Source organism: Macaca mulatta, chromosome 6 (assembly GCF_049350105.2).
Source record: "Macaca mulatta isolate MMU2019108-1 chromosome 6, T2T-MMU8v2.0, whole genome shotgun sequence".
Lineage (NCBI taxonomy): Eukaryota > Metazoa > Chordata > Mammalia > Primates > Cercopithecidae > Macaca > Macaca mulatta.
Window position 1 is genome coordinate 69,182,573 of NC_133411.1, and position 25,953 is coordinate 69,208,525.

Sequence of the window (25,953 nt, forward strand, 5' to 3'; positions counted from 1 at the left end):
ATTCTAGTCAACACACAAAGAATCTGCTGTGCTTTTGGATAGAGAGAAATTCTTCATAGCAGCACCATCACACATTATTGAAAAGATTTTGGTGTGATTAGGGCCGATGGACATCCAAACTTCCCTCCCACCTTTCTGATCATAACTCCTCCTTTTCCCACACTCAGTATCTTTCCTTTATCTACTCTAAGCAGGAACATGATAAGTTACATAAATTACATGAAGATCATTAAAAGGTTTGAAATCACACTACATGTATGACTTTGTATTTGAACAAGACTCAAAACAAGTGAAAAAAAGTGACAGTTGGTGGAATTTTAGAAGTTGAGGGCGGAAGGTGTTTCCAAAACCCCTCAAATCACACACTTCAGATGTGGCTGCTTCCTGCATCCACTAGTGAAGTTGACTTTGTCAGGGAGCCACTTGCATTTTTCACTAACTGAGGTTCTGCCCTCCCAAATTTCACAATCTAAGGGAGAGAATCTTGATCCAGAGTGGTAACAAAACAGGTAAGTAATGCAAGCTCAGTGATGTGGGCTGAGTAACTCCCCTGTCCCTGGTATTAGCATGGAGGTGCTAGACACCCTCCGGTGGAACAAGACCCATTCTTTGGCTTCAGGAACTTCACAGCTTAATGGAAGGGACGAAACATATCAGATAGTGATAAGAAAATGTGTATGAGTAAAAGGAAGAGATAGGTATGTTGACAGAAGACAGCCTGAGGAGTTTAGAGAACAGAAGCATTTCTCAAGAACTTGAAAGCAAAAGAGTCTCTTGAAACGGTTTGTTGTACACTGACTGAAGGCTGAGGTATGGACTGGAAAGTGACTTAGTCCAGCCCCTTCCAGCTGGGTGAGTAACTGAACACGCCAGCGCGCAGATCTTCACTGGAGAGAAATGGGAGCCTGAGTCGTCTCTTTGACATCATCTTTAGATTTTTGGTTTAACTTTTCCCTTCCACATCAGACACCCCTGTTGTTGGGTGGTCTGCCATGCCACTTCCTCCAAGTCCCAGCTACTTTACTCTAGGTGGAGGGCTGGGGGTAATGGATCTTATTTCAAAAGGAGAGGGGAAATTGAAACCAGAACGGCTTTGTGATGAACTGTAGGGGAATCCCTTTTTCTCTGGCAAAGGTTTCCTGAGGCTGGTGTCTCCAGCTTGGAGCTTGATCATGTGGTGTGTGTGTGTGTGTGTGTGTGTGTGTGTGTGTGTGTGTTTATTTGGTGAGAGTTAACCATTCAAAATGGAAGTCCTTTCATAATTTGATCTAGTTATGCAAACACAGCCCACTGATGTTAACAAACAGAGACCAGATGCAAATAACCCATTCGGGCATAACATGGAATAACTAGCAGAAGTTAAAGCAAACTGTCTCCTTCCCCACCGCCCTATTACCTCATAAGAATTCCTTCCATTTGGAAATAAGCAAGAGGAAAAGGAAAAAAAAATGGGACTATTAGGATGTTTTAGTCTTAAAATTATAGCAATAATAGAGTAGCCTGGATCACACAAGATTGCCATGAAAAACTGAAGAATTTCAGAATTACGTGGAATGAGACATTCATCCCTAAGAAAAGTGAGGTGCTCATGAATGTGCATAACACAAGGAAAAATTAATTACAACGGGAAAACAACTCCAAATGGAAGTCTGCAAGTCAATGATTCATAGCCAGGTGTTCAAAAGAAAACGTGGTTCTCTACGACTCATTGAATATGGTGTCACTGGATATGGTAAAATTTTATGACATTCCCTGGGGCTCTGGGTATTTTAACTGTTCTGCATAGACAGCCAAGCCTTACAGGGTGAGGCCTAACACAGGGAATCCTAGAATGGTAATGGTATTGCCATTTTCTGTAGAAAACAAAGTTTCAGTTGAATAAAAAGAGGTAGTTGATATAAATAAGCTCACAGAAAGTCTCCAAACCTTTGAGGTGACTACTATTGCTGCCGCTTTTCCCAGAATGCCATTGCTTTACGAATGGCTTTTTGACCAAGAGGCTAAAGAACTCTTGACTTGTGTAGATTTTCTACTTTTTGAATAATGCTTAGTTTTTAAAGCTTGTGTGTGTGTGTGTGTGTGTGTGTGTGTGTGTGTGTGTGTGTGTGTGCGTATGGCAGGCTCCAGGACTTGTGGGCCCAGGGAAACTTCATTGGTGGCTGAGAATAAAAAGAAAAGTTAAGTTTGAAAAAAGAAATAGCAACACTTCAGTTTAGGAAAATCAGACTCTGGAAAAGCATTTGGGTGAAATCTTCCTGATTTAGCTGTAGGACAGAATTAGACACAAAGCAGGAAATCTCCAGAAGGTGCTCAGGAGATGCTGATAGAATGAAACCCTGAAACTCCTTCTGTGAGGTTCTCCAGCACTTCAACGTTATTAGCAGGAAATTCTTCCGAAAGTCAACACCAAATTCCTTCTGCAGCGATTTTAGCGCATTCTCTCCCTTCCGACTCTAAAGAGAAAAAGGAAAGATGCTGATATTGCTGTTCTCACATTTCTATTAAACTTACCCTCAATCTTCCATTTTGTGAACTAAATAATTTTTTAAGCTTTTCCCTCAAAAAGGTAATTTCACAAACATTTTCATGTGCCAATCTTGAGTCACAAATGTTTAGAAATAGCTTACTTATTACCATACAGACAGAGTATACTGATATAAATACTGTGCTTAGTTCATAAAGGTGCTGCTTTGTATTGAAATTCCTGCATCCGGGGCAGCCACTGGCAGCACTGTGGGTTTTTTTCTGTGGTCTCCCTTGAGCCTGAATGAAGGTGATGGCTGATGAGCCGGACTAATAAAATGTACCCTTGAACTGATTAAACGTCCATTTTCTTGAGGAAATGGCTGACAGGAGCAGGATAAAGCTGTGAGGAAGCTTGTAGCAATTTCACAAATCTACTCCTACCAGTGAGCTTTATCTGAATGCTTAGAGCTACTCTGAGCAAAACAATGGGTGTTGAAAATGGACCAGGGAGAAAATTAAGAAATGACAAGCTTGTTTTTTTTAAAGTAAGAGGAAAGCTTCTCATGTTAGTTTTTTCTAGAGTGTTCTCGTGAAGGGAAACAGAATGTTTCACTTCAGCAAGATGCACCGTATAACCATGAGACACAGGGAAACAGGGCAAGCAGGTAGCGAGCAGTCAGGGTGAGCTCCAGTTATCTGCTTGAGGGCTTTGATCTCAGTTGCAATGGACAAGGCAGAAGCAGGAGCTGGGGGCCTTCTAGGAGGGAAGAGAAAGAAGAATTTAGCACCACAACAGAGTGACCACCTTAACATCCTCAAGTCACCTGTGAATGATGGTGTAGGTGCTGATGGGGGTGAGGGGATCCCCAGGATTGTGATGGTAAGTGGAGAGAGTTGTTGCTCTTGTTTTTAAAAGGTAACATAAAAGCCTTTGACTCGTGCTGTTTACAGTAGCCACTAGCCACATGTAGCTACTAAGCACTTAAAATGTGCTGTAATTGTAAAAACTCACACCAAAATTCAAAGACATATTTTTAAAAAGTAAAATACATTATTAATCCTTTTTTTTTTTTTTACTATATGTTAAAATGATAATACTTTGGGTTGATTAGGTTAAATAAAATACACGACTAAAATGAATGCTGTAACATGGATGAACTTTGAAAACAGCGAGCTAAGTGAAAGAAGCCAGACACAAAGGGCTACCCATTGCATGATTCCATTTATATGAAATGGCCAATAGGCAAATCCATAGAGACAAAAGGTAGATTAGTGGTTGCCTAGGGCTGGGGAGATTTGGAGGGAAATGGAAAGTGGGTGCTAATGGTATGGGGTTTCTTTATGGGGTGAAAAAAATATTCTAATATTGTTCCTGAGGCCATACCTGTAATCCTAGCACTTTGGGAGGCCGAGATGGGAAGATCACTTGAGGCCAGGAGTTCGAGACCAGCCTGGCCAACGTAGTGAGAAACTATCCCTACAAAACAGAAAAAATTAGCAGGACATGGTAGTGCGCACCTGTGTTCTCACCTACTTGGGAAGCTGAGGTGAGAGGATGGCTTGAGTTTAGGAGTTCAAGGCTGCCGTGAGCTATGATCTCACCACTGCACTCAAACCTGAACAGAGCAAGACCCTGACTCCAAAAAAAAAAAAAAAAAAAAATCCAAAACTGACTGTGGTGTGATTGTAGAACTCCGTGAACACAGATGGGTCACGGTGGCTCACACCTGTAATACCAACATTTTGGGAGGCCGAGGTGGGTGGATCACTTGAGGTCAAGAGTTCGAGACCAGCCTGGCCAAAATGGCGAAACCCCATCTCTACTAAAACTACAAAAAATTAGCTAGTCATGGTGGGACGTGCCTGTAGTCCAGGTACTCGGGAGGCTGAGGCAGGAGAATCACTTGAACCCAGGAGGCGGAGGTTGCAGTGAGCCAAGATCACGCCACTGCACCCCAGCCTGGGTGATAGAGTGAGACTCTGTCTCAGTAATAATAAGAAGAACTCTGAACATACTAAATGGTACACTTTAAATGGGTGAATCGTATGGTGTGTGAATTATATCTCGACAATGCTGTTTAAATAAATAAGTAAATTTGGATGCAAAAATCTCTAATATTACCTGTTTTAAAAACTTTTAAAATATGGCTAGCAGGAAACTTAAAATTACATAATTGGCATTGTATTTCTATTGGACCTGCTAGGCTGAGAAGACCGAGGATGAAGACTCTGGACCAACCTGGGGCTAATGGTACGCAGAGCGAAGGCCATAAACACAGGGCGAAAGAGCAGCCAGAAATGCTCAGCTGTGGTGTAGAGCAAGAAGGAATGAAGGATTGGGGAGAGGGTCTTGAGACTAAGGATGAAACTGCTGGACTGGGGCTGGCCTCTGCACAAAGGGCCAGCAATGGGACTGATGGCTGACTAGAATTTCTTGCCCCTAGGCAAACACAGGGAGCTATCTTCAGTCATCTCTCCAAAACTCTTATCAGCTCAGATGATAAAAGGTGGGGCATTTCCCTTTAAGTAACATCAATTTAAAGAAAAAAAAAAAAAAAGGTGGGGCAGAGCTGCCCTGTGTTTCACAGGTGGCTGCTCTAACTGCCTCAGGCTCTGGCCAGCAGCCCCAGGGCTGAGAGGATCCCTATCTTAACCCATCTGTAATGTATTTGCATACCTGTAACCCAGCCTTGCTAAACTGCTGCAGGCAAGCTGGGAAGCTCTGGCCTTGTCCTGGGGGATATAAACTTTTTCAGGAAGTATTAGCCAGGAAAGCTGTCTGGCCTATTTACAAAATGCCATAAACAAACCCTAGTGCTTGTCCGAGGTTTGGGTGAACACATCATAAGGGGAAGCCTTGGGTGCCTTCTTGGCATCCTCTCCCCAGCCCAGGTTTCCTTCCAGTTCAGTTCCCCACTTCACACGCCCTCCCCAAAACACAACAGTATTTCAAAGGAAACAGTGGCTCAGTGGATGATGGATAAGGAACCTACACTTAGGGTCCCCCCTGCCCCTTGCCACCAAAAGAAAGGACCTCATGGCTTGCTTCTGGAGACCAGAAAAGTGACTGGACCGAAGGACAGAATGGGTGAATTAAGCCAGATGAGCTGTAACCCCAAAGGCCTAGTTCTGGAGGAGAGGTCAGTAGCCTAGAAAGGAGAGAAAATTAAATACACTATACTTGGCAGTGGCTGTTTCAATTTTACAATTACAAAGTGAATATTTGACATTATTCTGTATTTTATCTGAACTATGTCCTGAAAATTTCTTCCATTGCAGTAAACATTAATTTTTCTCTTGACTGTGTGTCATGCTTCAGTGGACAGGGTGGATAGCAAGCATAGACAATGGAGTAGGTAAAGTTTATGAACCTAAGGGCACTGTCTGGGGCAAAGCCACATCCCCTGCTGTCCTGTCCAGGTGTAGTAACAGTAGAAAGTTAACTGTGTTCAATGAAGGTATACACAGGAGACACAAAAGACAGTATCATCTGCATGACTGCAAGCTTCTGAAGGACAAGGCTTGCAAATTGTTCCTCTCCATATCTCCACCATAGGGTCATAGGCACATGCTAAGTACTCAAGAAATACTTGTAGATGGATATGCAGATGGATGGATGTGGCAAATAGTAGTTACTTAATGTAGGTGTTACGTAATGATCTCGTATTTTGAGTAGTTGATGATGAAGAGAAAGGACAAAAGCTTTCATTTTTGCAACAGGAAAATAAATTCTGGATATATTACACTAAACAAATACAATAGCATATAGCATATGCTATTTTGTCATCCAATTTTTTCCAAATAGTGCTTTGATATGTTAGGTAAGGGTGGAAAGGGGAAAAAAAATGCCCAGTACAGCTCATGAAGCCTCTTTCTCACCAGATCTTGTAAAATGCAAGCTACTTGGGAGTGGACGAATGACTTAACGATGATGTTGTCAGGGCCCTCAGAATAAATATTGCCTTTTCCATTCCCACTGTGGGTACTACAAGTGCCACTGGCACCTTGTCAAGAAGTTGAGATCTCCTCATTCTTATCTTCTGCGTCAGGCAGCACAAGATGGTAAAAAAAAAAAAAACTCGTTCAAAATGCACTTGAATATTCCATCCCTTGTCCTTGCATTTACACTATTTTCTTGCAGCTGAAAGCCTAACAGCTAGTAAGTAGAAAAGGAGAGGACAGAACCATCCAAAAGTCAGCCTTTCCTTCCTAAGGAGAGCCCTCGGTGGGGTTTGTCCATCAAACAGTAGCCTCCCTAATGGCGTCTTCACTCTTTCTTCCTTTGCCACCCAGTATCGAGACACTTCTCATCTCTCAGAAGCAAGGAACTTCAGAATTGGTTTCAGTTTTATGATTCTCTTTCAGCAGCCATCCCAACAGTCTATAAGATGAAAGAACCACTCAGGGCAGCAGGAACTTTAGAACTGATTGAAAGTCATTTATGGCCAGACACGATGGCTTATGACTGTAATCCCAGCACTTTGGGAGGCCGAGGTGGGCAGATCACTTCAGGTCAGGAGTTGGAGACCAGATTGGCCAACATGGTGAAACCCCACCTCTAAAAAAAAAAAAAAAAAAAAAAAGAAAAAAGAAAAAAAAAATTAGCTGGGCATGGTGGCACATGCCTGTAGTCCCAGCTACTTGGGAGGCTGAGGCAGGACAATTGTTTGAACCTGGGAGGTTGCAGTGCCGAGATCGTGCCACTGCACTCCAGCCTGGGCGACAAAGTGAGACTCCATCTCAAAAAAAAGGAAAAGAAGGCCACTGATTATTGTCAGTAGCCAGGGCAGGAGTAGGTTATAGAATAGAGAATGAGGCAATTCTTTCTGGCCAAGGATCCTGTTTCATAAGTGAGTTGGCTTTTCGGCAGTTAAGAATCCATATTTGGCTGGGCATGGTGGCTCACGTCTATAATCCCAGGACTTTGGGAGGCCGAGGCGGATGGATTACTGGAGGTCAGCAGTTCAAGACCAGCCTGGTCAACATGGCAAAACCTGACTCTACTAAAAATACAAAAATTAGCAGGGCGTGGTGGTGCACGCCTGTACTCCCAGCTACTGGGGGAGCTGAGGCAGGAGGATCACCTAAATCCAGGAGGTGGAGATTTCAGCGAGCCGAGATCATGCCACTGCGTTTCAGTCTGGGCAACAGGGAGAAACTCCATCTTAAAAAAAAAAAAAAAAAAAAAAAAAAAAGTCAGGATACAGAAAAAATATCTATCTTCATATAGTTTTATGAGGGAGCTTACAAGGCTCAGCTGGAATATTCAAAGGCAAGGTACTTCAAAGGAAGCAAAAACATGCTATTTTTAGATTTAACTTAGATTTCTAAAACTTCTGTGCAACTCTCTTATGTGGGTATGTGACACACCAGTAAACAGGGTGGATGTGACCCTGGCAGGGTGAGCTAAGAAACTTGGATTCCTTGAAGGAAATAACTTTCTGTGATATCATGACTGGCGGGGTACTGCTGGTGAGGGATGACTGGCAGGGGATGCGCAGGTGCAGCTGGATGGAAGCCCTTGGCATTGGGGCTTCTGTCATGCATCCAAATCCCCAGTGCCCCTATTCCTCCACCCAGGTCATTCCTGCTCATGATATCAGTACTCTGACTCACAAGTAGCCTGCAGCAGCTGAAAGGAAATGATGTGGCAACTGTGTACGAAGACTGGTTAAACGCTGCAGACAGAAAAGAAAATCCATTTGAAAATATGTTGCTGTATTTTACAAAAGGTTGTTCAAGATTTAAAAAGTATGTTTAGCATTCCAAGTATTTTCCCTTCTGTGCCTTCAGAGACCATCGCTGAGAGTGATGTTTTGTTTATTTAACATTTAATCAAAAGAGATGTGGACCCCACCAGCTTTTGAACAGCAGATTCAGTAGCACTGCCTCTTGCATTAAGTTTGAAAAGAGAAACTTCAACCACACAGAGAATTTGATGTCTGTAATATGCACTAAAAGATCAGCTGGTCTAACTTTACAGGGCTAATAAAAGGGAAAATTTTTCCTGTGCTCAGGTCTTTTATGAATTATAAATAACCATTCACTTTGGAAGATAGCACATCATAAAATTTTTTTTCACAAATATGCACAAATCCATTTTAAGATCCAAGGAAAAAGATGTTCAAAAGTCTCAGATGTACTCAGTTTTGATTTCGTAGGGAAACATGTTCTTTTACCATATGGATGCTTTTAAGGGGGCCTTCAGCTGGGGCTCAATAATGACACTCCAGTGGCTAAATAAGGGATTTCTTTCCTTCTAACATTATTTCTCTGTTATTAAAGGTGGAAAAACCTTCCACAAATAGCATACTATTAGAGTGCTTTAGGGGGTATCCTGGGAATCAAGGTTATGTGTCTGCTCCAGAAATACTGTCTGTAATTATCATTCCTCCGTGGTTCTGAGGATGCAGTCTTGGTGTTTTCATTAATTTTTTCATTCTATAAGTCTGCAGTGTGTGCCTGCTCTTGATATTCAATATTTTACAGTAGGAATTTTGTTGTTGTTGTTGTTTTTAGGGTCACAGATCTCTCCCCTCTCTTTTCCTCTCATAATAACCGTTTCCTGGCTTCTTTTGCCTACTAAAATAAAAAAGTATGAAAGGCTAGATTTGAAAAGAAAAATAATTCAGATATGAAATTTTTGCAATTCCAGCCTTCATCTTCTACTATTATCTATCTGCTAGTATGAGCATTTAAAAATAGAGCATTCAGATCTACCAAGCACTTGAAGACGGTTCATGGGTCGCAAGAGCACATAGATTTCCTCCCAGTGCTTTGTTATCAGTATTTTCAAATATGCACCACATTAAAAGAATTTTACAGTGAACACCTATATGCCCACGATCTAGTTGTAGATTCTGCTATTAATAGTTGACTCTTCTTGCTTTATCACATATTTATACACCCCTCCTCCATTAATTCACCTTATTTTTTCATGTGTTTAAAAGTAAATTGTAGGCATCCACCAATATCTACTTTAAAACTTCAGTTTGGTATTTACTTTTTTCATTTGGTATGAAATTTACAGATTTTAAAATGTTAACACTAAGTGTCCAGTTTCAGAGTTTTGACAAATATATCCCTGTATGCCCAAACCCTTACTGAGATATAAAATATTGTCTTCACCTGGGAAGATCCCTCATTTATCTTTCCTGTCAATCTTTGTTCCTAATCCCTTTCCCAAACCCAGAGGCAACCACTGTTTTGATTTTTTTCACCACAGATTAGCTTTGTCTATTCTATAATTTCATGTGAAAGGGTCAAATAGGTTGAATTCTTTGTGTGAGGCTTCTTTCACTCAGCATAATTTTTTGAGATTTGTTCATGTTATTGTGTGAACAGTGGTAGCCCATTCTTTTGTATTGCTGAGTAGTATTCCATTGTATGACTAAACCACAGTTTGCACATTTATTCTCTCTCTCCTTTTTGTTTTTTTTTTGTTTGTTTGTTTGTTTTGTTTTGTTTTTTTAGATGGAGCTTCACTCTGTTGTCCAGGCTGGAGTGCAATGGTGTGATCTCAGTTCACTGCAAGTGGGTTCAAGCGATTCTCTTGCCTCAGCCTCTTGAGTAGCTGGGATTACGGGCACCCACCAACACACTTGGTTATTTTTTGCATTTTTAGTAGAGACAGGGTTTTCACCTGGTTGGCCAGGCTGGTCTTGAACTCCTGACTTCAAATGATCCAAGTGATCTGCCTGCATTGGCCTCCCAAAGTGTTGGGATTACAGGGGTGAGCCACCGTGCTGGGCCCCTGCGCATTCATTCTCTTCTTGATGGATACCTGGGCTGTATTCAGTTTTTGACTATTACTAATAGAGCTGCTATGAGCACTCTTATACAAGTATTTTGATGAACATATGTTTTCATTTCCCTTAGGAAAAGACCTACTTATGTAATTGCAGGATCACAGCTAGTATATATCTAGTTTTTGAAGAAAATGCTATTTCTTTTTCTAAAGTTGATGTGCCATTTTATATTCATATCAACAATGTATAGGAGTTCCAGTTGCTCCACATCCTTGCTGACATTTAGTGTTTTCATTCTTTATATTTTAAACCATCCTGGAGGTAGTGATACTTCATTCAGGTTTTAATTTGCATTTTCCCAGTGACTAAAGATATTGAGCACGTTGTCATGGGCTTATCTGCCATTTATATATCTTCTTTGGTAAAGTGTCTTTCATCCATTCAAAAAAGTTTTCTCTTTATTAATAAGTGGGAGTCCTTTATATACCCTGGATATCAGTCCTCTGTCAAGTTTATGTTTTGTAAATAATTTCTTCCAGTCTATATCTTGACTATTTGTTTTTTAATGGTCTCTTTTCATGACAGGTTTTTAATTTTGTTTAAATCTAATTTATCAATTTTTTTGTGGTTATGGCTCTCGGTGGCCTAAACAAAGCACATTGATCTTAATAAATGGTGTTCACAAAATGTGTTGTAAGCTCAAGATAATCCAAAGCTTCACTGTGGTCACTGTAATAGAAGTGTTTGCCTAAAGAAACATCCATGTCCGTACATACTGGGAACAACTGAGGAAAACCTTGTGAACTGTTTACACTCTCAAGAGCCCCAGAGAATGAATCCAACTCTAGACCTCCCTTTTCACTTTGTTTTATAATAAGAAGCTTTCTGTTTTGATGGCTGGAAGGAGTCACCACAGGCAAAACTACCCGGTCATGGCCTTGTTCTGGAATCAAGTCAGCCTTTATGCTTATGAGCAGGATAAATGTATTATTTTAATAAGCACATGTTATTGGGAGATTATATTTTAAATAGTTTAATATATGGCATGAATGAATAAAAAATAGACTCCCCAGAAGCTTTAAAAACATTCAAAGAAAGAAATCCACAGAGAGACCCAGGTGTCAGTTATGACATGGGGCAAAATGAAGAAAACAGGACTTGGGAAAACAGAGATCTACTGAAGGGATATAGCGATTCTTTAGAGTTGTTTTTAGGCTACGCATTAAAGGGTTTCCCAAGATTTTACCCTGGTCTCTTTGCCAGCTGCTCTGCTTGTCAGTGAAGCTGTTTGATTTCTCTCTTTGTTTCTTGTTCGAACAAAAAGGACACTCAATACAGACATGACATTTTGAAAACTAAACTCACATCTTTTTCACCCTAACTTCATTGTTGTTTTGGCCTACTTTCTCTTAGACACTTTCTTGAGGGTTCAGGCTAAATGTGGTCTTTCAAACTTTCAAACTCCCTTGAGTACCTCTTTCTGTGATTCCGTCTCCTCCTAGTGATCATTAATGGTCTGCAACTGCTTCTTTATTTGTGGGGTATCTTGGGACTTTTGCTTCTTCAGTTTTCTACTTTTTATCATTAAAAATCCCCCCCCCTTTATTAGAGACTGATTTAGGAAAAGAAAGGGATGGAACTTAAATGAATGAACTGCTGTTTGATTGCAGATTGAAATTAGTGGCCAAGTTTTGTTTTTTGTTGATTTAGTAGACTTTTATAAACCAAAACTAACTGTATGATTCTCATTGGAAGTTATGTTGAAATATAAGATATGAAGAGAGTACCAATTCACAAAGCCCTGGACTGTTCTAACCCTAGGGAATACTCACTGGTGGCTGTGTGGGTGTGCCTGCCAGGCTGGGAAGGGATCTAGCATAATGGTGAGTTTCGTAACACACCAGCCCAGGTCCAACTGCTTGAGTAGGAAGATTAGAGGTGGGTGGTTAGTTTTGTGGCCTCCTGGATCTGTTCCTGAAGAGAGCAGGTAAGTTCAGGAATGGAGAAGTCTAGGTTTTAAGTTAGAAATGTCAAGCAGGACTTCGAGACCTCTGAAATAAAGATGTGTCCTAAGTAATTAACACACAAACCTGATGGAAGCAATCATAAGAGAGAAATGAATGGGGTTAAAATCACAGGGCCACATGACAAATTATGTCTGGCTATGCAAGTGGGTTAAATCACTTCCTAAGATGTTGCCAACAGCACAAATATCTGTATTCAGCATCACATGCAACCAAAGAATTAACCAAACTCTTCAAGTTTCTTCCCCCTTGGAATAATAATTCCTGCTATTATGGTGTTTCCACTAAGGTACTGGAGATCCAGGGCAAAGTCTAATTGAGGTGGACTCCAATGGCCTGCAGTGTGGGCAGCATTAAGCGGGTACCCGAATGTGGTGGGGGAGGACTGTGAAGCTCTACTTTCTGTGCAACTGTTAGGGAAGTCCTGTTGCCAGCCCTCCTCAAACATCATTTTCTGCTCATGAATATTGTCTTTTATACCAATAGAGGTGGGAGAGGGAACTATTCAGAATTCAGTCTCAAAATCTTTTATCCTTTTCTCTCATTTACTTCAAAATGTATATAAAGTAAAATGCAGAACCCTCCCAAAACCATTTCAGCCTGAAACTAAGCTCAAGCTCTTTAGCTGGACTATGGGGTCCTCATGGGCAGAAGGGTTCGATAGAGGAAATGAATTATAGGGGGATGCTTTTCTTTGATTTACCAGAGTTCAGTAGAAACATCTGGGTTACTTGCCGTTAGATTTTCTGAAGGGAGGGTTCAGCCATTGCTACCATAGCTCTTAGTACCATAAGGTTTATCTGAATCTCTGAATATCTATGATCTTGCAAGATCCAAATTTCCCTTCAAGCTGATATTTGTCTTTCATTTGTTTCCTAATTAGCATTCAGGTTTCAGCCCAAGAGTGCACTGCCAGAGGCATAACACCTCCCTTGGTGGGGACCTTTGTTGGCATCACTCTAAAATGAATTCATAGGATTGTTCTCTGATTTTCAACTTTGCTTTGTGGTACAAGGTCTGTGAATGTTTAGTCGACAATACGTGTGCGCCTCTCTCATTTCCTGTTTTTTAAGGGCTGCACTTAATTTATTTGAAAGGGTGGAATATTTTAAATTACAATTCAGCAGTTTTACTAAGGAAGGCTGTAAAACACAATGAGCAAGGAGTTTTACTTCCTCCTTCCAATTGCTACTCCCTGTTTTGAAATCTTGATGTCCTCCAATCAATGGGAATGACTTTAACTTACACTGTAACATTTTTAACAGCAACCACGCCATGGCTGGAGCTGCAGAGGGGCATGGGATTCCTGCACACTGTAATTCCATTTTTCCAGACGCCTTATTAGTACACGGAATGCGTCTGCCTGTGCTTGATATTGTTCTATCTTGTTAAGTCCCCTCCCCCAGGCAGAGCGTTTGGATTGGTTAAGGAATACGGTCGCTTAGCCAATCAAGTGAAACCTTTCTCCTGCAGCCCTAGCAACACCTGACAATGGTCATTGACAAACGTTAAGAGAAAACCCCTGACAAATCCAACCGGTCCTTGAAAGTGGTCCCTGTCAAGGGCAAGCAGGGCTACTCCTACCCACAGAGCACTTTGTGAGGCCAGAGGAGTTAGTGGTTTGTGTCAGACTTGCAAAAACAGAACCTGGATTTGGCTGCAAGTGCTTGAGTCTAGGGCCCTACTCCTATCTGCTGTCAATTTCAGCGAAACTGACTTTTGTTAGTTAAAGCCAGTGTTGGAGCTTGGGGTGGGGCGGGGGTGGATGGTTGTCTATGGTGGGGTGGCAGCGGGCAAGTGTGCTCATACTCTCCCATACCAACCAGACCCCCATACCCACCAGAATATTTTCGGTGGTTGGAGGAAGAGGTCACATACAACTTCGGCCCCAGGGTCACACTTCTGTCACTGACGCTAATTTGTTTTGCAGGTAACAGGAGCATTTTTCTGAGGGCGGCAAGATACCTGGCTATGTCCCCAGTGGCGCCTTTCCAAGACTTCTGGCTACACATCTTTCACCTCCCAGCCTCGTGCTGAACCCTGTTGGGGTGCAGTTGGCCTGCCTGCCTCACCCACGGGCATATTGGGACACTCCTCACAGGGTGTAGTTAGACCTAAAAGAGCTCTCACCCCTCTCTGGGAGGCTTCATGACTGAGGAATCTGAAGGCAGATCTGGCAGAACCTAGGGAGGGGAACGGAATGGAGAGTAAGAAGGGGGACCTGCCAAAAACATGCACAGACAGTTCGTAGGCAAATGCATGTTCCCACAAAAGACATAATCGCTGTGTGTGTATGATACCCTGCCGAAGTCCCCTTACATGATCATTCCAGTTAGTCTAGCCACCTTGAAGGCATATTTCAAACCCTGGTTGAGTAATCCATTGTGCCATGATTAGCTGTTAATGAAACTGAAAATATCTAAATCATCTAACAAGTAATCTGAATTAATTTTTTATGATTACCACTTCCAGACAAGCTGGTGTCAGGACAAAGAAAGACCTGGGCATAGAGACACAGACATTCACACATGCAGATAAAACGTGTACATACAAGCAAGTACACAGATAAACTTAGGCCAGAGGAGCAAAGGAGGAACAAGGGGGAAAATGAAAAAGGGGAATGTTAAAGAGAGCCCATGAATTGAAGAGTGTGAAATCTTGTGTCAGACCTGTAAAAACAGAACCTGGATATGGATGCTAGGGCTTGAGTCTAGGGCCCTACTCTGATCTGCCACCATTTCAGTGAAACTGACTTTAGTTATTCAAAGCCAGTGTTGGAGCTGGGGCGGGGGATGGTCTGTGGTGGGACTCTTCAATTCATGGACTCTCCTTCGTGAAGTTCATTTGGTCCTCCCCAACCCCCAGTGTCCCTTTTCCTCCTAGCATCACCCTTCAAGGCTTGTCCTGAATTTAATTTTCCACTGGAGGTTGGCATATAGCTTAAGCAATCCCTTGGGAGCATAAACTGGTAATGACTTGAAATCTTAACCCCTAAAAGGATATTCATACTTTTTAAAAAGGGGCTCAGGAAGGTGCAAAAGAATTAAATCTCTAATGGCTGAATTGTAAATTGGGATTATTTTTATTCTGGAGACTTGGTCTTGTTCAAATATACTTTTTGGGTATAGATCTCCTCTGGGCATTCCTAAGGCCAGAATTACAGGCAAGAAAGAGTGGTCCTGGAGAGGAGGGTGGGTTGCAGTGGGGAGAAATCCATCAGGTGGGTGCTCAGCAGGAGGACAGATCCTGAAGAAGTGTGGGAGAGGCCAGGAGGCTGAACTTCCACACAGAGACAAACTAGGAGCTGGTTTTATAATCTTCCATATCTGTCCTTCAGGGAAGTTGCAAACTTTCTGGTGGCATGAGATGTAGTATATTACAATACAGATTACATAACAGGTTAAAAGCTGAGTCTTACATGGTCATATACATGCACACAGGTTCTAGGTTCAAAGTCTCAAAGAAACTATTCTGAGAGGTTATTCTGAGAGGATGTAAAATCGTAGACATTTGCCTATTAAGGAGACAAGTAAACTATTTTTTTCCTTTTTCAGATTTTTCAAGTTTTTCAGGTATGTCTGGTCAAGTTTTCTGTGGATATGAGCAACTATCAAGTATGAAGATTATAGAACAACAAAAAAAGCAACATTACATGTTTATTTCTTGCTGTGGAAGTCAAGAGATTTTTATTTCCTCGTGAAATAGAAAATAAAAAAATAAAATTAACAATGGATATACCATGGTTCTTTGTAACCCGAGTGTCATGAAGAGCTCTATAAAATATCTGAAGTGCTTGAGGGAAGTTACCTTCCCTAGAGGGAAAAGGTAAAGATTCTCACTACAGAGCTAATAGTTTCTGCTCAACAATTTGAATTTCACTTAAGGATAAACCTGAGAGCCCACATCTGGAAGAGCATATTTATCTTTAATGTAGCAGTTTGGAGGTGGAGGCATTCCTGGAAGAGAACAATGCCTGATGCATTATAGGCACAAAAATAAACATTTGTTGCCTGCCTCCAAACCAACATTCAAAAATACTATCAAAGGAAGAAAACTCTAGAACCCCATTAGAGTGGATATCTCCCTGCTCTTAATCTCCAAGATCACTGTTTCCTATTTCCATGGAAACTAGAAGACTTGAAATTGCCAAAACTTGAGAGACACTTGAGATGAAAACCAGAAAAAAAAAAAATAACAAAAGACAAATGTTACAGGCAGCATGTATGACAGTGTGGTAAAGTTTCTGACATTTGTTTGGGAAGATTCTCTTATTTCTTTGCTTGGAAGAATGCAATGATGTCCAGAATGTGGCAGTAATTTCTTCACACCATGCTGCTGAATGTTCATCGAGTAGATTTTACTCTTTTCTAGAAAGGAAAGGAAAGACCCATGGGCCTTGGCAGCAATCAAGTGAATGTTAAGCTGTTGGAAATTGCTCTCCCGGCACACCTTGATGTTAACCACAATGAGGAGGTCAGTCTGGCGGAAGTGCCCTTGCTCACTCCCTTCCATTCAGTGAACAAATATTTATTGAGCACCTACTATTCTCCAGGTAATGTGTCCTACATACAACTAAATGAAAAATTACAACTCAGATATTAGTTCCTAGGAGAAGTACATGTAACTACTAGAGTGTGTAATAGGCAGAACTGACCTGTCAGGGCAGCTAGGCTTTCCTAAGGAAGTGTGATTAAGCTGAGCAGGAGGAAACCAGGCAGTGGTTGTGGGGCCTGGGGAAGGAGAACATTCCAGCGAGCAGGAACTCTTGGGCAAAGGCCTCTGGAGGAAGTGATTGTTCAAGGAATGGAAAGTAGGCCTGAGTAGCCTGTGTTGGCAGAGCCCCAGAGAGCAAAGGGAATGAACCAAAAGGTAAGGCCATTTGGACAGGTGGGCAGGGACCAGGTCATTCCTAATGCACAGTCTTGAGTCTTGCAGGACAGGCTTGTTAAGGATTTGGTTTCTAACCCTCCCCTCTCAAGGGTGAACTCAAGCTGTCACAGGAGTGCATGGCATACAGTCCCTGTGTGTGACCTGGGAATGCAGATTTTGTTTCATCTGAAATCTGTCAAAACATGGCCATAGATTTCAGAAGTGAACCACCAAGTTCCAAAGGTTATAATTTCGTGAAATGCTTTAAACCTAAATCATGTTCAGTAAATATCATTTTACACATGATGATTCAGTAGGCATCTCGGACTCATCATCATGAATGTCAATTATCATCCTATATTAACCCCTCAGAAGCCAGAGTTTGGTCATCTAATAACCTCACCATTTTCTGGGACCTGGCTGGAATCTAAGAAGTCTGTAGGAGGCAAAATAAATGTGACAAAGATCATGCACATTTTAACCAGGTGGGAGATCCTCATTAAGAACTTTGTTGATTTTACTTTACACATAATTGTAGAAAGCAGGTTCTCCGGGTTCAGAGGCCACAGCATGGGGAGAGCAATAATTCAGAAAGGGAGAAGGGACATTATGGGTGGTTATATGACAATAATTAAGAGTAACAGGGGCTGGGCATGGAGGTACATGCATGTAGTCTTAGCTACTCCTGAGGCAGGAGAATCACTTGAGCCCAGGAGTTTGAGTCCAGCCTCGGCAATACAGTAAGATCTTGACTCTAAAAAAACAACAAAAAAGTGAAAGTAACAGGAAATAGCACAACTGTAAAGTCTGACACCAACAAACCAAAACAAAACCTAGAACAAACTAAATAAAAAATGGAGGGAAAAGAAGGGAAGAGAAAGAAGGGAAGGGAAAGAAGGGAAGGGGAGTGAAGTGGGGAGGGAAGGGAACGGCAAAAGAAATAAAGAGAAAAAGAGAAGAAAAATCAAGCCAGCAATCTGGTTTGTTGTTGTTGTTGTTGTTATGAACAAGCAACCTTGCGTACCTTAGTAGCTCTTAAGGGCATCATTGTGCTTATAATCAGTCCTTATAATATGCTTAAGAAGTCAAAGAAGTGTGTCATTTTTAGAAAGATTTCTAGCGTGCAAAGTTAAGCTTTTATTTTTATTCTATTTTGAGACAGAGTCTCACTCAGTCACCCAGAATGGAGTGCAGTGGTGTGATCTCAGCTCACTGCAACTTCTGCTTCCCAGGTTCAAGCGGTTCTTGTGCCTCAGCCTCCGGCGTAGCTGGGATTACAGGTGCTTGCCACTGAGCCCAGCTAATTTTTTGTATTTTTAGTAGAGACAGGGTTTTGCCATGTTGGCTAGGCTGGTCTCAAACTCCAGGCCTCAAGTAATCTGCCCGCCTCGGCCTTCCAGAGGGCTGGGATTACACGTGTGAGCCACCACACACGGCCCCGTCAAGCTTTAAAAAGATTTTTGGGCCAGGCACAGTGGCTCACGCCTGTAATCCCAACACTTTGGGAGGCCAAGGCAGGCGGATCACCTGAGGTCGGGAGTTCAAGACCAGCCTGACCAACATGGAAGAAACCCCATCTCTATTAAAAACACAAAATTAGCCGGGAATGGTGGCGCATGCCTGTAATCCCAGATACCTGGGAGGCTGAGGCAGAGGAATTACTTGGACCCCAGAGGCGGAGGTTGTGGTGAGCCAAGATCGCTCCATTGTACTCCAGCCTGGGCAACAAGAACAAAACTATGTTTAAAAAAAAAAAAAGATTTTTGGTCCTTAAAAAGTACAACTTCAGCTCTTTGGGAAACCTGTCCATTCTGGGTGTTTTTTGCAAAAGTTCTGCATAACCATGGTTTTACTGCAATGTGATTCTGTGGGGGTGTGAGTTAATATAGATTTCACATTGAAAAATGTCTGATACACCGGCTTTTACTGAAACCTCTTCATTTTCACAAGTCATCTAATTCTGGATTTGAACAAAGTCATTGGAAGTGACACTTCACATCTGAATTGTCATGATGCTATTCTTGATGGGGAGTGAATTCTTGAATATTTAAAAATACTGTAGGTGATAAAATGCTGTTAATAAATTTGTTTCAGAATTTGGCTTTCATGTTTTAAATTTTAATTTTCATGTAACTTAAATGCAAATAATCTTTATCTAGGCATAAGGTGCCCCCTAAAGTTACCTGGCTGTCTAGATTTTACATCTTTACTTCCTCCAAATAGGAATGAGAACGAACAAAATAATATTTGATCACTTTGAAAAATGATCATTCTATATGCTTACAAAGTGAATTTTGGAATGACATTACTTTCTGTAAATACATCCTTCATACATGTCAGAGCATCTTTTGTCTCCCTAAAGAATATGTCTTAAACCTGTTTTACTTGTACCATCTCACATTATCAGAGATATCTGCAAGACAGTGATCAGGTAGGGTGAGGCAATTTTGAGAAAATCATTAATTTTTAAATTATGATTCTTCTATACTAACACTTTTTTAGTGTTTATAAGAGGGAGTTTTTTCCTAGTTAACACAGGTAAATAAATACTGAAGTAAACGTCTTTACATTATCCTATTAAATAGCATTATTTTATCTTGTGACAATCTTAACAAAATAGTTCATGAAAAGTTAGTTATTTAAAAGGGGAAATATTAAGGTTATAAGGAAATATGGTGTTTCCTATTTCTTTTGGTGATTACTGGATTCTAAGCCTGTTTTGAAGCCTGATAAACATTCCAGTTTTAAGATGTTTTCATTTAATAAGATCCTCACCATTGCACTTTGCATTGGAATAATTAACAGAATAATAATAGCCTAGTCACTTTTAATAATATTTAAATGGTATACAGACTATATGCTAAAATGTTTTTCTTTTCTGAAAATTAACATATGCAAATTATTTAATATTTAATGAAAGCAAATCTCTTTTACTTCTTGAGGTAGAATTATTGCCCAAATCACATTTAAAACAAATTCATTTGTAAGCAATTTGCCAGCCTGGTTTTTTGGTATATATTGAGATGCAATAATTTATTTTTCAAAATTCCAGCTTTAATTTTAAAGGCTTCCATCTAGACACAATACACTGTTCTTGGAAGCAGGTTGGAAAAGATTGGTTGATTGATCAGTGGTTGAATATACTTTCTTTTAATTCAGCACATTTTAGAAGGGGACATCTTAAGGAATGAAATAGTGTGGGTTACTGAGTGACAATGTGGTGTGGAATATGATGTTTCCCAATTTTGCCTATTCTGAAGAATTATCCAGGGCATGGGTTAAAAAGATAGATTTCAAGCTCCACCCCAGCCCTGCTGAATCAGAATCTCCAGTGGAGAGGTAAAGGAAATGTATATTTTTAACAAGTGCTCGGGGTGATTCTTATGACCTGACAAGTTTGGGAAATACTGGATAATGGAAAAAAATTCTGGCTTTGGAGTGAGACAGAATTTGAATCCCTGCATAGCCAGATAGGAGCCAAATAACCTTTGGCAAATTTCTCTGAGTCTCAGTTTCTTCTTTTGTTTCTTGTGTAAGGGGCATTAAATGAGTTACTGTTTGTAAAGGACCTAGTACAGTGTCTGTGCCCACTGTACAAAAATATTAATAGTAAGATATTAGTGGCTTGGCTGGGCACTGTGGCTCACACCTGTAATCCCAGCACTTTGGGAGGCCGAGGTGGGCAGATCACCTGAGGTCAGGAGATCGAGACCATCCTGGCTAACATGGTGAAACCCTGTCTCTACTAAAAATACAAAAAATTACCCGGGCATGGCGCAGGTGCCTGTAGTCCCAGCTATTCGGGAGGCTGAGGCAGGAGAATGGCGTGAACCCAGGAGGTGGAGCTTGCAGTGAGCTGAGATTACGCCGCTGCACTCTAGCCTGGGTGACACAGCGAGACCCTATCTCAAAAAAAAAGAAAACCATATATATATATGGTTTATTATATATATATAATAAATAATAAACCATATATATGGTTTATATATGGTAAATATATATATTTATTTATTTATTAGTGGCTTCTCAAGGATTCAACAAAGTTAAAATGAACCCTCTTCAAAGTTGGAGCAACTGTTTTAAATTTTTCAGTTCTGGTTTATCATTCCCTGCTTACCTCTTCCTTTGCACAAGAATCGATTCCATGGAAATGACTGACCAGGTTGACTCTTTGGGCACTTTCCCGTGTTACTGGACATTTTTCACGGATGAAGTATCATCTACTCTCCCTCATTCTTCACTCTTTTTAGCCATACAGAGTGAGATGCTCTCTCAGTGCACAGGAAGGGAGAATGCCTGGTTCACAGGTTAACTATGCTGTTTTAGCCTTTTATTCTCCTCTAAACAAATTATATTCCAGGGAACATAATTGGCTTTGACCATAGTATTAAAAATATATCCCCAGTATGAAAAAGAGAATGGAAATGAATATAACTTTGTGTCCATCTTCAAATGACTTGAAATTCCTTAGATCTAATTTAATTTCCATGTCTTGGAATCTTCCTACTAATGGCAAATTATTATCTTAATTAGCTGAGATGACTAGCAATAATGATGAGGCAATGCCATTTTCTCCTTCTGCAGGTCTCCTAAGTGCTGGGGCCCTGTGAAGTTCTTGTCACCAAAGGGTAGTTTTCAAACTTTAGTGCAAAGACGACTCATGTGGGGAGCTGCTACATGTGTTAATGTTAGTTTCCCAGCTCCAGAGTTGTGTGCATTTTGCCCTGGGGCACTCTAGGGGTCTCTCTCTGAAAACCACTGCTCCAGGAATTTGGTAAACCACTACTGAATTTAATTCCAAAATTTCATTTTTAAGTTAAAGGAGGGTGGAGGAGCCATGATATATCTCTGGCTAGGACTCCACTGCCCTTCTCAAATAAATTCCTTTGCCATTCATCTGTCCATCAACCTATCTGTGCATCTGACTGCAATTGGTTGGGTGCTACATGTGGTGCTCAGGTGGGCATTGGGTGGGGTTTTCTCACTTCCTTGAGATCATCAGTTTAGCTACTGGGAGTACTATTTATGAAGTGGGCCAGGGAGCCTAGCTCCTGACCACACTGGTGGTGTGGTGTGATGTGATATGAGTCACTGCATATGGGAAGCAGTAGACTTTCTGTACTTTGATTTCCTACTATTGCCTAATGGTAAACACTGGAGGTGGCTCTATCCCTGATTTGGTCCCTGGGGTAGAAGCCTGCTGGAAAAGGGCAATCATAAGTAATTTAGTAATGATTTCTATGAACACCAGGAAAAACACTATAATTACTCAAAAAATGAGAGATGGCAGAAGCACTAGCCAAAGATGACATACCATCACTTACTTCTCCCGTGGCTCCTGGGTGTAGCTAACCTCTGGGGAGACAGAAACCTTGCAGGACAGTGCTGGGCATTCAGGGACTACAGAAATGGACAAGGCATACACCCAACTGTCAGATAATTTCTAACCAGAGAAGGGGGGGGGGAGAGAGAGAGAGGACAATGGCTCAGGCAAGTGTAAACATAACTCTGATGCTAGGCAGAATGGTATAAATGTCACAAGAATGATCCAAAGTTCTCCTTAAAGGGGCTTGAGGAGAGAGATCACACATCCAGGTGGGTTTTCCCAGAGGAAGTGGCATTTGAGCAAATCCTTGTAGGAAGGGTAGGAATTTGACAAGTTGCAAGGGAAGGGAGAGACATTTCAGGCAGCAGGAACATCTTGAGCAAATGTGTGGGGTGGAGAAGTCCTGTTGGGACATAACAGAATTCCTGCTGGGGAACTGGGAAATGTTCTGTTGGGTTTTTTGTGGGAGGCAAGGCTGAAAAGTTGGGTTTGGTCAAGATCAGATCTGAGTTTGGATTTCTTCCAGTAGGCAGCAGAGAGCCATTTAAAGGGACTTGAGCAGGAGGGTGATACAATCCGAAATGTACTTTCGGAAGCACAGCAGCTGGGTGGAGGATGATTTGGAGGAGGAAAGGCTGTACAGACACACCAGGGAGGAGGCTCCTGCAGAGTGAAAAGGAGGAATAATTGACTGTGAGCAGCCAGAGGGGCTGGGATAGACAATACAAGTCAACTGTGGGAGTTGCAGGCAAGAGGCAAAGGCAGAGGAAAAGAGCTTGGGGCCCTGGGAACAGGTGGCAACAGTATCAAAAATAAAAGAAGAGAACCTGGCTTCTAGGGAAAGGTGGTTCTTTGGGTTTGAGGTGGCCATGGGCATCCTGGTGGTGATGGAAAAGTGAGATGGCCACTGGGAAGAAATATGTGAGCTGGAGAGGGAGATGACACTTTGGGAAACGGTTGTAGGGTGGGTGGTGGAAACTCTCCATGTGGTGGATCATCCAAAATGAAGAGGACTGTGAAAGGCTGCAGGACAGGGTATACATTAAACGGGTTGAAGGAAGATATACAAAAAAGAGGTAGGGAAAAGAGGAGTTGGAGACACTGGAGCGATGGCAGAACTCCAGGAAACTCAGAGAGAGGGCCAGTTCAAGAGGGAGTCGGTAATCAGTGTCAGAGAATGCAGGGAAGGCCAGCTGGGTCAGGCTGAGCTGGTGGCCCCTCATTTGTCTCTGAATTAGAGAGCTAAAGTATAATAGATCCCTCCGGCAAATGACGGTGCCTTAAATCCAGTCTCTTGCTCATTATAATAACGAAAGCTGTAAAAGTTAGGCACCTCCAAAGGTAGCTGTTTTCCCGTTCAATGTGAATTAATCTTTTCTACTAACAAGCCCTATGAACCTGAATGAGTCATTTATCCTGTCGGGGGGCACCAGTTTTGTCATCGCTGACTTTCCAGTTCAGTGATTCTGTGTGTTTATGTATGAAAATGCTTGCTACTACATATTATACAAGCCTAAGTCCTATCATGACTGTTTCTGGACAGAACAGAACCCAACTTGTGTTTTACTTTTAAACTTACTGTCTTCTATACCTATGTTTTATACAATTTAAAGATTATTTTTATTTTTAAAGAGATCTAGAAATGAAAGCCCTGAAAGAGACTTTCCCCTCTACTTGCCCATAAAGATCTTCCAGTTTTCCGCAAAGGCTTTTTCCTAGACATGGAGGAGGTGCCCAGAAAAATACTGGACGGATATACAAAAACATAGTGTCACAAAAATTTTCCTAACAAGTAAGGCAGCTGCGGAAAGTCGGCCAGCGTCCCGACCCCAGGGACCTGCAGCCTGGGACTTGTGAAGGCCAGCGGTGTAGTTCGAGGTTTCCAGGGCTTCGGCCCGGAATGAGCTATTTTCTTTAAAACGCCGAAGCGCGCTATCCCTTTAAATCCAGGCTACCAGGCAGGCGGGTGGGGAGCAGCCAATAACCTTAAAAGATGCGAAAGTGTCAAAGGAGATACAGTTTATCTCCAACAATGGGAGCGGATCAGCACCACTGTTTACAGTAAAAACAGAAGGTGGGGCTGGGAGGAAGCGTGTCTCCGACGCGGTAATTAAGTCTGCGGCTTGGACGCAGATTTGACCGAGCTCTATGGAGCACGAACAATGTCCGCAGGGCTCCCAGTTCAGAGAGGGACTCGCTTCTTCGCCTTCGCCCGCGTCCAGGTACCGGCGAGCCGCGCTCTGCGCTCGCTCTCCCTGGTCCACCCCTAAGCTGCCCGGACCCTGGGAGACTAGCCCTGCGGGCGCCGCCAAGGCGGCTGAGAGCGCTGCGCGCGTCCTGAGCGCCTGCACTCCGCGCAGCCGGGCGCCGAGGTGGGAGCCGGGCCGCAGACCCAAGTGCGCCCGAAGCCGCCGTCCGCCGCCTGGCGGGCCGTCTGCCGCGGGCTGGGCGGTGTGCGCGCGCGCCCGTGGGGCTTGCGCGCGCCCCTGCGGCGTGTGTACTCACAAAGGTGTGTCTGCTAAACCCACAGCCCGGGCTGCATTCCACCCCAAGCGGGAGAAACCCCGGCCTGGAGCAGGGCTTCGTCCGCGCGGCCGCGAAGGCGACAAGGGCGGCGGGGGCGACAAGGGCGGCCGGAGCTCCCCGACTCCTAGCGGGCTTCCTGGACCGAGGGACGGAGGCAGCGAGGGCGGGACGGTGGCAGCCGGCTCCGGACGCGCGTCGCGCGACTGCTGGGCACGTTCCGAGCGCTCAGCGTGTTTTCGGGCACAGCCCTGCAGTCGGGACGGAACGGACGCGGGGCTCGGGGATGGGCGCACTGCAGCCAAGCGGGGCAGCGGAGCGGGCGCGCTCCTTCCACACCGGGTCTGCAAAAGTCAAGTGGAAAGCTGCCGCCGAACGCAGCCACCCTCCCCCTTCCCCGCCGCAGCTTCGGCGGGTGGTGGGGAGAGCTCCCCTGGACCGGCTGGAGGGGAAGCTGGCAGCCGGTCGGGTTCGGCCGCGCCTCCTCCGCCTTCCTCTCCACCCGCGTCCCCCGGGCTCCATGCCGCATTTCTTTGTTTTGAAAGCGCCTCCTCCGCCCAGAGGCTTTTCCCCCGAAGGGCAGGCTGACGGGGGGTGGGGCATCGGCCCGTGGGCCCCGCCCTCTATTTAGATGAACCCTCCCCTTCACTCACCTCCCCCATCTCCCCTTTCCTCCCCGCGGCGACCCACGAGGCGCATCCTCACTTCTCGGACTTCAAAGAGAGGCTGAGAACTGGAGGGGGAAAGTAGAGTAGGCAGGGGGCGCAGAGACCCATCTACCTCAGCCCCGGCCCGGCGGCCAGCCCCCTCCCACGGGAACCCCGCCTGAGCCCCGCCCCCCCCCCCCCGCGTCACAGCAGCCTGACATTCTCACAACCCACCGGGCACCCAAACCGCCCACCCCCGCCACCCCCGTGTCCGCCAAGCACTCTATTTATGTTTCAGCCCAGTGATTTGCATAGGCCCCGCCCCCGGCCCCAGGTTCCCCCTATCGGAG

The 25,953-nt window shown here is 43.2% G+C and overlaps 1 protein-coding gene across 1 annotated transcript; it reads right to left on the reverse strand.

Annotated features, from left to right (window-relative positions):
• Window positions 1-24,836: 24,836 nt before the first annotated feature.
• On the reverse strand, window positions 24,837-25,756 carry LOC114678796 (uncharacterized). The gene is made up of 2 exons (XM_028849452.2): window positions 25,610-25,756; window positions 24,837-25,300 (listed from the first exon to the last, which is right to left on the reverse strand). The coding sequence occupies exons 1-2, from the start codon at window positions 25,616-25,618 to the stop codon at window positions 24,935-24,937; spliced, it is 375 nt and encodes a 124-aa protein (XP_028705285.1). The 5' UTR covers window positions 25,619-25,756; the 3' UTR covers window positions 24,837-24,934.
• Between the last annotated feature and the right edge of the window lie 197 nt (window positions 25,757-25,953).